General features: G+C 37.6%; 1 protein-coding gene across 1 annotated transcript; it reads left to right on the top strand.

Annotated features, from left to right (window-relative positions):
• Positions 1 to 5,370: 5,370 nt before the first annotated feature.
• Positions 5,371 to 7,097, top strand: LOC103263589 (zinc finger protein 107-like; the record flags this gene model as incomplete). The annotated part of the gene is made up of 1 exon (XM_021714022.1): positions 5,371 to 7,097. A coding segment is annotated over one exon (1,727 nt), but the record flags the coding sequence as incomplete, so codon positions are not given.
• Between the last annotated feature and the right edge of the window lie 4,003 nt (positions 7,098 to 11,100).

Here is an 11,100-nt window from a genome sequence, read left to right as displayed (position 1 = left end):
CTCAAAAAAAAAAAAAAAAAAAGATTCTTGGGTGCTTCATGTTTCCTTGAGATTTTATGATTTTTGAGCTGTTTTTTAAAAAAATCTCTTCCAGAGTAAAATTGGAAATTTGGAAGTAATTGATTGTATTGAATCTCTAGTTTACTTTGGACAGTATGGCCCATCTTCACCATATTAAGTGTTCCAACCCTTGAAGAAGAGCATGCATAGGAGTGCTGTTTCATTTCTATATGTTTGTGAATTTTTCAGGTTTTTTTTTCGTTATTGATTTCTAGTTTTCAATTTAATCATACATGATAATCTGTAAAATTTGTGTTTTTAAAAATTTGTTAAAACTTGTTTTGTGGCCTAGTAGGTCGCCCATCCAGGAGAATGTTTTATGAGCTCTTGAGATGATTGTGTCACCTGCTATTTTGTGGTATATTCACTATACATCCTTTAACTGTAGTTTGTATTATGGCACTTTCAAGTTCTTTGCTCCCTGTGTATTTCTTGACTCTGTTCTCTAGTGTTTGCTTTGTGTATGAGAGAGAATCCAAGAAAAATTGGAATTTATTTTTTAAAGCTTTGTGTATTCTTACATATTTAAACTTTAATCACCTTCATAGTACTCTCCATTTGATGTAATATACTTATCAAGGCACTTTTTCCACTGTTTAAGACAGTTTTTGAACTCATCAGTTTTGATTCATTCTAGTGCTTCCATTGTTTTTTATTTCACCTCTCCCACAAAGGCAAAATGTTTCCCCATAGAGAACTTTTTTCATCTAGGGAAACAAAAAAATGTCACTCAAGGTGGTGATATCTGGTAAATAAGGGTAGGGGCCGTGCTGTTTTTAGTCAAAAACTGCTGAACACTCAGCACGATGTGGGCAGATGTGCTTATTAAGTCACTCATCATGAAATGAGCAAACGCATTGAAAGAATCCAAAAAAAATTTACTGAAGCCGAACACAGCCTCGCACAACAGTGCTAGCTGGTACAGTGATGCTGATGGGTTCGTATTATACTTACCTGGTGGAGGAAGCCTGTAGTGCAAAGGAACCCACCTTCCAAAAGATAATTCAGTTTTCTGGAAGGTTCCTTCTCTTATTGGGGAACTCTCATGTGGTAAATATAGATGGTGCCCCCCCAAAACAAAAGAATACACATTTTAAGAAAGGAAAAAAAACTGTATTAAAAATGTAATACTAAATATATGCGATAACAAAAGATGAATACAAGTCACAAGTTATTCGATTAATGCCATCTTTTGAGTGAATGTCATACTATGCATTGCTACTATAATTCTGTTCAACTTCTTAAAGTAATACGTTGATAACATCTTAAAATGTGTATACATTTTTTGGCACCTCCATATATGTATACACATATACATATATTTGTCATAAGTTCCCAATGAATATTTTGTGAATGATGACAGTTTTAAATTTAAAATGTATTTTGCCTGATATACCCCTTCTGTTCTCATTTGGCTAACATTTGCATGGAATGTTTTTTTTCCTTCCTGCCACTTTTAGTCTGTTTTTTCATTAGGTCTAAAGTGAGTCTATTGTGGACAGAATATAGTTGAATCTTGTTTTTCTTTTCTTTTCTTTTTTTTTTGGGGAGTTGGAGTCTCACTTTGTTGCCCAGACTGGAGTGCAGTGGCACGCACCCAGCCATCGCAGCCTCAACCTACTGGGCTCAGGCGATCCTTCTGCCTCAGCCTTCCAAATAGCTGGAACTACAGGCGTGTGCTACCACACTTGGCTAATTTTTTTGATTTATTGTAGACATGAGGTCTTGCCAAGTTGCCCAGGTGGGTTTTGAACCTTTGGGCTCAGGCAATCCACTCACCTCGCCTTCCCAAAGTGCTGGGATTACAGACTGAGCCACCAAGCCCGGCCTGCTTAGCAATATATGTTTAACTGGTAACTTTGGTTGAATAGAAACATTCTTTGTCAGTACATCAGTCCTCAACTCTATGTTACTTATTTCATTTACTATATGCTTTTATATTATGTATCCATTAGCAGATGCATATAATTCTCTTCTACTTTTGTCTTTAAAATTTTTGAGCATAATTAAAAATGTTTTCTGGCTGGGTTCAGTGGCTCAGCCTGTAATCCCAGCACTTTGGGAGGCCAAGGCGAGAGGACTGCGTAAGCCCGTGGGTTCGAGACCAGCCTGGGCAACATGGTGAGACCTCGTCTCTACAATAAAATTAAAAACATTAGCTGGGCATGGTAGCACGTGCCTGTAGTTCCAACTACTTGGAAGGCTGAGGCAGAAGGATTGCCGGAGCTTAGCAGGTTGACGCTGGGGTGGCCAGGAGCATGCCACTGTACTCCAGCCTGGGTGATGAGTGATACTCCAATTCAAAAAAAAATGTTTTCTGCATCATTATAATACAATATAATTGTATTTTTGTGTATGTACATGTCTTTTCCAGAGTGTTATGTATTTTCATATTATGTTGTTTTACTTTCAGTGGAAGGGGCTCCCTTTATAATTTCTTGTAGGGCACGTCTACTAGTGATGTGATTTTTCAGCATTTGGTTGCCTTGAAAAGTTTTTTTTTTCTCATCATTTTGAAGAACAGTTTTCTTTGTTGTATCACTCAACTTCCTGCTAGACTGCTAGGATTTTGTTGATAAACCCATTGGTGTTCTCATAGGAGCATGCTTACATATGACACTTCACTTTATTTTTGCTTTCAGGATTTTTTGTCTGTGACTTTTAAAACTTTGCTTATAATGTGTCTTGTTATAGGTCTCTGTTTTTATCCTAGTTGAAATTTGTTATGCTTCTTGATTTTTTTACATCTTTTTTCTTATATTGAGACATTTCTAGTTATTATTGTTTTTAATCTTTTTATTTTATTTTATTTTATTTTTATTTATTTATTTTTTTGAGTTGGAGTCTCACTCTGTCGCCCAGACTGGAGTGCAGTGGCCGCTCCTGGCCACCGTAGCCTCGACCTGCTGGGCTCCGGCAATCCTTCCACCTCAGCCTTCCAAGTAGCCGGAATTACAGGCATGTGTTACCACGCCTGGCTGATTTTTTGATTTATTGTAGAGATGAGGTCTCGCCAAGTTGCCCAGGCAGGTCTCGAACCTGTGGACTCAGGCAATCCATTCAACTCAGCCTCCCAAAGGCACAGGATTACAGGCTGATCCACCGAGCCCGGCTAGTTATTATTATATACATTTAAAATTTTGTCATTATTATTGTATTCTTTGACTCTACAATTGCTATGTTTTTAGTATTTTTATTAATATTATTTTCTTGGTTTCATTTTGTGTCTATGTTTTAATTTCACTTATTAAAGGTAATTTATATGTTTCTATTTTTTTAGGGTTGATATCTGGTTATTTATTTTGTTTCATGTTTTGGGTCATGTTATTGTGACATTTTGTGTTGTAATCTTTTATTGAGATTTGGGCATTAAAAGGCTACCTGTCACAATCTTTACAAAGTAGCATTGCTGTAGGAAGACTGACACCAACCAACCTAAATAGAGATGCTGGAAGCCTCTTTAACCTGTTCTTAGGATGTTTCTTTTCTGGAATTGTGTGGTTTTTTTAAAGAGGTTTCCCAAGACACAGAGTGCTTAAAGAGGTTAAAGAGTTTTCCCCATATGTATTATTAAGGGTCTGTTTGTTTTTTTATCCCAGTTGAAGCTTGTTGAGATTTTTTATTTCTTTACATCAAAACATTTCTTACATTGAAATATTTCTCAGTCATTACTATTGTATTCTTCAACTCTCCAGTTGCTGGAGTTTTTTTAAGGGGGTACATGGAGGGATTAGAGTCTCACTCTGTCACCCAGGCTGGAGTGCAGTGGCACACTCATATGTTCATGGCCACCACAGCTTCAACCTGCTAGGTTCAGGTGATCCTTCTGCCTCAGCCTTTCCAAGTAGTTGGAACCACAGGCAAGTACCACCATGCCTGGCAAATATATATATATATATATATATATATATATATATATTTTTTTTTTTTTTTGTAGAGACAAGGTCTAGCTATGTTGCCCAGGTTGGTCTTAAACACCCTGTGCTCAGGCAATCCTCTCACCTCCATTTCCCAAAGTGCTGGGATTATAGCTACCACACCTAGCCCAGTTGCTGTTTTTTAGTATTTTTGTTGGTATTCTTAGTTTCCTGATTTTATTATTGTCTTCGTTTTCATTTCACTTATTAAATGTAATTTCTACACTTCTGTTTTAGGGTTACTGAATATTTTGTTTCTTTTCTTTTTTTTTTTTTTTTAACCTTTTACCTTGATATTTTGTGTATGTTGTAATCTTTTTTTCTTTTTTTCTTTTTTTTTTTTGAGTTGGAGTCTCACTCTTTGTCACCCAGGCTGGAGTGCAGTAGCATACATACTCACAGCCACTGTAGCCTTGACCTGCTGGGCTTAGGCAATCCTTTCACCTTAGCTTTCCAAGTAGCAGGAACTACAGATGCACACCACCACGCCTGGCTAGTTTTTGTGATTTATTGCCGAGATGAGGTCTCACCAAGTTGCCCAGGCTGGTCTCGAACCCCCAGGCTCAGGCAGTTCTCTCACCTCGGCCTCCAAAAGTTCTGGGATTACAGGCTAAAACCACTGTGCCTGGCCTTTTGTAATCTTTCATTGAGATTTTTTGCATTAAAAAACACCTGTCACCATATTTATAAAGTAGCTTTGTCCTGGGGAAACTGTCACTAACTGACCAGGGTAGAGATTCTAGGAGCCTTTTAAACCTGTTCTTAGGAGGTGTCTTCTCTGAAATTACATGTTTATTTTTTTATTAAAGGGATTTGCCCATGTTTCTTTTTAACAGCCTATAATTACTTACTGTATCTGTTTTCTGTCTGTAGTTCAGCTATCTCTCTGCTGCTGTAACAGTCTTAGTCTCACAGACCCAATCTGTCATTCACAGTATACCACCATTCCCCTAAGCACTCTGTGTCTTGGGAAACAGAAACCAGTCTTTGGAAAGGCCACTAAAAGCCAGCAATATGGACACGTGCCACTTTTTGTTCTCTTTTGAGGGAGAAGCCAGGAGTTGAGAGTTTACTCCTAGATGCATCATGCTGTATTGGGGATGAGGAAGGGCTCTGGTGGGTTAATATAACAAACCTTTCTTCCCTTTCTATGTGGCTCTTAGCATTGTGCTCAACTAGGAGACTGCAAACTCTTAACTAGTATATAGAATTCTCACAAGGGCATTTTGGTCAGTATATTTTTGTTAAGTTTGTGTGTCTTTGAAAGACTAAGGGCCTGGGATACTTATGCTGTCTTGTTCATGTGCTTCTCATCATTGTATGCGTTAGGTTTATAAAGTATATTCATCTGATTTTCCTGAATGGCATAATTTGTTTTTTTTTTTTCTTTCAGCAGTGTCTTCTCATTTTACCAAAGACCTTTTGACAGAGCAGGACACAAAAGATTCATTCCAAAAAGTGATAGTGAGAAGATATGGAGATTGCAGCCTTGAGAATGTAAACTTAATGACAGACTGGGAAAGTGTAGGTGAGTGTAAGGGGCGGAAAGGATGTGCTAATGGACTTAGCCAGTGTTTCTCAACTACCCATATCCAAAGTTTTCAATCTAATGAACGTATGAAAGTCCGTAGTAAATTGTCAAATCTAAATAGACATGAGATAAGTTATACTGGAGAGGAACCTTTCAGAAGCAAAGAATATGGAAAACCTATTTACATGTCTTCAATCCTAACTCAACATCAGAGAATTAATACTGGAGAGAATCCCTACAAATACAGAGAATGTGGCAAAGCCTTGAACCAGTGTTCACAGTTTGTTGAATATAAGAAAATTCATCTTGGAGAGAAACTCTACCAGTGTGACCAATGTGGCAAAGCTTTTAAATATAGTTCAACCTTTTCTCAACATAAGAGAAATCATACAAGAGTGAGACTTCACAAATGTGAAGAATGTGGCAAAGCTTTTAACTGGTGCTCGGCCCTTACTAAACATAAGCGAATTCATACTGGAGAGAAACCCTACAAATGTGAAGAATGTGGCAAAGCTTTTAACCAGTCCTCAAACCTTTTTGAACATAAAAGAATTCATTCAGGAGAGAAACCCTACAAATGTGAAGAATGTGGCAAAGCTTTTAACTCATGCTCAACCCTTACAAAACATAAGCGAATTCATACAGGAGAAAAACCCTACAAATGTGAAGAGTGTGGCACAGCTTTTAACCAGTGGTCAATCCTTACCCAGCATAAGCGAATTCATACTGGAGAGAAACCCTACAAATGTGAGGAATGTGGCAAAGCTTTTAGCCAGTGGTCAAACCTTACTAATCATAAGCGATTTCATACTGGAGAGAAACCCCATAAGTGTGAGGAATGTGGCAAAGCCTTTTACCAGTCCTCAAGACTTGCTGTACATAAAAGAATTCATACTGGAGAGAAACCTTACAAATGTGAAGAATGTGGCAAAGCCTTTAACCAGTGGTCAAGCCTTACTAATCATAAGCGAATTCATACTGGAGAGAAACCCTACAAATGTGAAAAATGTGGCAAAGCCTTTAACCAGTGCTCACACCTTTCTAAACATAGGAAGATTCATACCACAGAAAAACTCTTCCAATGTAAAGAATGTGAAAAAGCCTTTAACCAGTGCCCACATCTTTCTGAACATAAAAGAATTCATACTGGAGAGAAACCCTACAAATGTGAAGAATGTGGCAAAGCTTTTAGCTATATATCATACTTTACTAAACATAAGCGACTTCATACTGGAGAGAAGCCCTACAAATGTGAAGTATGTGGCAGAGCTTTTAACCAGTATTCAATCCTTACTAAACATAAGCGAATCCATACTGGAGAGAAACCCCACAAATGTGAAGAATGTGGCAAAGCCTTTTATCAGTCCTCAAAACTTGCTGTACATAAAAGAATTCATACTGGAGAGAAACCCTACAAATGTGAAGAATGTGGTAAAGCTTTTAACCAGTTGGCAAACGTTAATAATCATAAGCGAATTCATACTGGAGAGAGACCCTACAAATGTGAAAAATGTGGCAAAGCCTTTAACCAGTGCTCACACCTTTATAGACATAGGAAAATTCATACCACAGAAAAACTTCCAGTGTAAAGAATGTGGACATGAAATCATGTACATTAAATATTTCATACCTGAGAATTGTATACATGTAAAAAATGAGTTAAAGCATTCAATACTTGCTTACATAATACTCAGCATCAGTGAGTTCATACTGACTGACAGTGTTGTAAATGCAATGACTATTGAAGAACCAATCACAAAATATAAGTCTTAGATTGCACAAGAGCATTTATCCAAAAGAAAACTTTACAAATAGAAAGAGAGTACAATATCTTTCTTATATCACAGATCTTACTGTATACAGGAAAACTTATACAGCAACAGTTGCTCAGGCTTGATTTGACCAGGTGCAGTGGCTCCGCCTGTAATGCCAGCAATTTGGGAGGCTGAGGCGAGAGGATTGCCTGAGCCCCGGTGGTGCGAGACCAGCCTAGGCAACTTGGTGAGACCTCGTCTCTACAATAAATCACAAAAACTAGTCGGGTGTGGTGGTGTGCATCTGTAGTTCCAGCTACTTGGAAGGCTGAGGTGGAAGGATTGCCAAAGTCCAGCGAGTCGAGGCTGTGGTGGCTGTGAGCATGCCACTGCACTCCAGCCTGGGCAACAAGAGTGAGACTCTAACTCAAAAAAAAAAAAATCTTGATTCACGTTCAGAGAATTTATGTTGACGGCAAACTACAGATGTAACGAAAAGAAAAATGTGTTCAAATAATTTAGCTTAGAAAATAGAGTTTATACAGAAAGATATTGGACATTTGCAGTATTGTGAAAATATATTTTATCAAAAAACAAACAATTTGCAGGAATAAAAGCACTAAGATGCCATTGCCAGGCAATTTTGACTATTGCCTTACTAGACTGGTGTGGCCATATGCTCTTGGAGCTATGGCTGTCGCCATGTTTCCTAGCTTTGGCCCCCTTCCCTACCTTGGAGAGGTGAATCTCCTCTCTCTCTCTTTCTTTCTTTCTTTCTCTCTCTTTCATTTACTTTTAAAAAATAAACTACAAATAAACTAAGTCTAATCTTAAAAAAAGCACTAAGACACTAACACTTTCAGACTTTAAATCAGAGTATTGTATATAGAGAATAATCCAAAGTTAAAATGGCTAAATAATTTATATGTATGTACGTTTCCCAGGAGCAGGAGATTTAATTTTTTGGAAAACTACAATTACATTTACGTGTACTTTTTTGCATTGAAAATGTTTTAGATTTTTTTTAAAAAATCAAACATTAGCCGGGCTCGGTGGCTCAGTCTGTAATCCCGCGCCTTTGGGAGGCTGAGGTGAGTGGATTGCCTGAGCCCGCAGGTTCGAGACCCGCCTGGGCAGGTGAGACCTCATCTCTACAATAAATCAAAAAATTAGCCGGGCGTGGTAGCGCGTGCCTGTAATTCCGGCTACTCGAAAGGCTGAGGCGGAAGGATCGCCGGAGCCCAGCAGGTCGAGGCTGCGGTGGCTGGGAGCGGCCACTGCACTCCAGTCTGGGCGACAAAGTGAGACTCCAACTCAAAAAAAAAAAAAAAAAAATTTCAAACATTAATTTAACTCTCAAATTTTTTCTGTTATTTATATAAAAGGATGTGGTGAGTTGTTGCATCAGAGCTTTTAGAGGTCCTTCTCTATTAGCTGGGCATCATGTATATACTTTTTCTTGGAAGATTTAGGACACTGAAATGTAAGATGCATCAAGAAATTCTAAGTGGAGGGGCTCTTTGTGGTTGACTTATAACAGTGTTGTAAGTGATGCATAAGGTAGGTGATCAGAGTCATATTCTGCATTGTAGCAAGACAGAAATATTTAAATATTAAAAGTAAATTGATTTATCAACAGCACATTAAAGTAATACAGTAGATTTTGAAATGTTTTTTAAGACTATGTATGAAGTTAATTTGTTTTAATAAAACAAAATTTTAATGTATTTGAACTGTTGTGCATTGAATAAAGTGTTATCTTGCCATCAATAGTAACCTATCCCACCTTCCTCAAGATTGTAAATAATATGTTAACATTGGTTAACATGATGGAATGACATCCAATCTGCCCTTTTTCCAGTGCCTTTAAATGTCAAATAATTTGGAGAAGATAATCTTTGTACATTACATTTTTACTCTTTCTGTAACTACAGGATGATTATGATGGTTATAATGAAGATTATATAGAAGAGTAATACAAAGTTATATATTTCTGAATTTTGGGTAGATATTTATAAAATTTCATCTTAGGTTTTTAGAATGTGCATTCTCTCTGGCTTGCAAAATATGCACAGACTTCTAGTCTTTATTTACAGTGAGTTAAATATACAAATATAACACTCTAGAAACTTTAGGTGTAAAATAATTATGGAACAATTGTGTTTGTGTGAGTGGATATGTACCTATTTTGAGAAGAACAGAAAAATAATTGAACAAAACAGATAATTTCAAAAGTTGATAATTTACTAACAAACTAGAAACCTAAACAATTCTGAAAGCAAAAATTCTGTTTTATAGTGGATTTATTTCTTTGGTATCTTATGACTTATTTTTAGACCCTCACTCATTCAGATTGCCTGGTTTTACATGCCTGTTACTCATGCTAGACCTAATTCCCCTTTTCCAACAAATGTCATGAAGAATTCTTTATATAACCTCAGGATTTATAAGAATATATATATATTTTTTGGGGTTGGAGTCTTACTCTGTCGCCCAGACTGGAGTGCAGTGGCCGCTCCTGGCCACCGCAGCCTCGACCTGCTGAGCTCCAGCGATCCTTCCACCACAGCCTTCCAAGTAGCTGGAACTACAGGCACGCGCTACCACGCCCGGCTGATTTTTTGATTTATTGTAGAGATGAGGTCTCGCCAAGTTGCCCAGGCGGGTCTCAAACCCGCGGGCTCAGGCAATCCACTCACCTCAGCCTCTCAAGGTGCAGAATTACAGGCTGAGCCACTGAGCCCGGCTTATAAGATTATTTTAAAATGGAAATTAGTGGTTCTCACATACTAATTTGAAGATGTGAGTAGTTTCAAAATGAGTGTATTAAGCTACATTATACTTAATTTGTACACTCCATTTTTTTGTTCATTTGAACACTAAACCAACATTTCTTTAGTTATTGTTATTTTCACTTATTATAACTGAATATTGACTTTATTGGACCAGTCTGTTCAGGTAAACATTGGGGAGGGTTCATAAGTCATGGGGGTGCTTTGACATAAATGAAGTGAACAAACACAGGACAGTGCTAGGTGTGTAATACATTACTTTATAATTTGCAGGATATATTTCATTTGGGATGAGTTTGTGGCTCCAGGTAAGAGATTGAAATATCAAGGTGAAGAAATGGCATTGATTCTGCATGTAAGGAGAGGACATCTATACCCAGGCTGTGCAGCTAACTCTCTAAATTAGAAAGAGGAATTCTGTTTCTTTCATATCCTGTCTTTAGATTTTTCTGACTCTTAGATTCATCACCAGCTATAAACACATCCGAGTCCTTCCCCTCTTTTGCCTGAGTTAGGGCTACAGCGTGCTCACTGTTCCCCCCCCCCCCGCCCCTCCATATCATTGCACATAGTACATTGGATCCTAATACAAAATGTGGTAAATAGAAGATTAGTTAGAATGGGGAAAACATTTAGAGCAGTGGGTCATATATTGTCAGCACTATATATAAAGACATCAGAATTTGGAAATACCTTGAGAAAAAATATTCTTAAGGAGAGTTAATGGTAAGGGAGGAATTTGGAATTTGTTTTTCTATGTAATACTGATACTACCACTTATGTTTTTCTGCAAATAGTCTATCTTTGAGTGTGTAGGTTAAGCATTTGACAATAATAGCATGATTTCTATGGATTTAAAATTTGGAACAATCTTTTCAGATTAATAGTGGCATGTTGGACAGCTCTTATGATATTTCTTTTTCTTTTTTTTTTTTTTTTGAGTTGGAGTCTCACTCTGTCACCCAGACTGGAGTGCAGTGGTCACTCCCAGCCACCTCAGCCTTCACCTGCTGGGCTCTGGCGATCCTTCCGCCTCAGCCTTCCAA

Source organism: Carlito syrichta, unplaced genomic scaffold, assembly GCF_000164805.1.
Source record: "Carlito syrichta isolate Samal-C Ts95f unplaced genomic scaffold, Tarsius_syrichta-2.0.1 Scaffold305164, whole genome shotgun sequence".
Taxonomy (NCBI): domain Eukaryota; kingdom Metazoa; phylum Chordata; class Mammalia; order Primates; family Tarsiidae; genus Carlito; species Carlito syrichta.
Note: the sequence above shows the minus strand (reverse complement) of the source record. Positions and strands in the feature narration are given on the sequence as shown.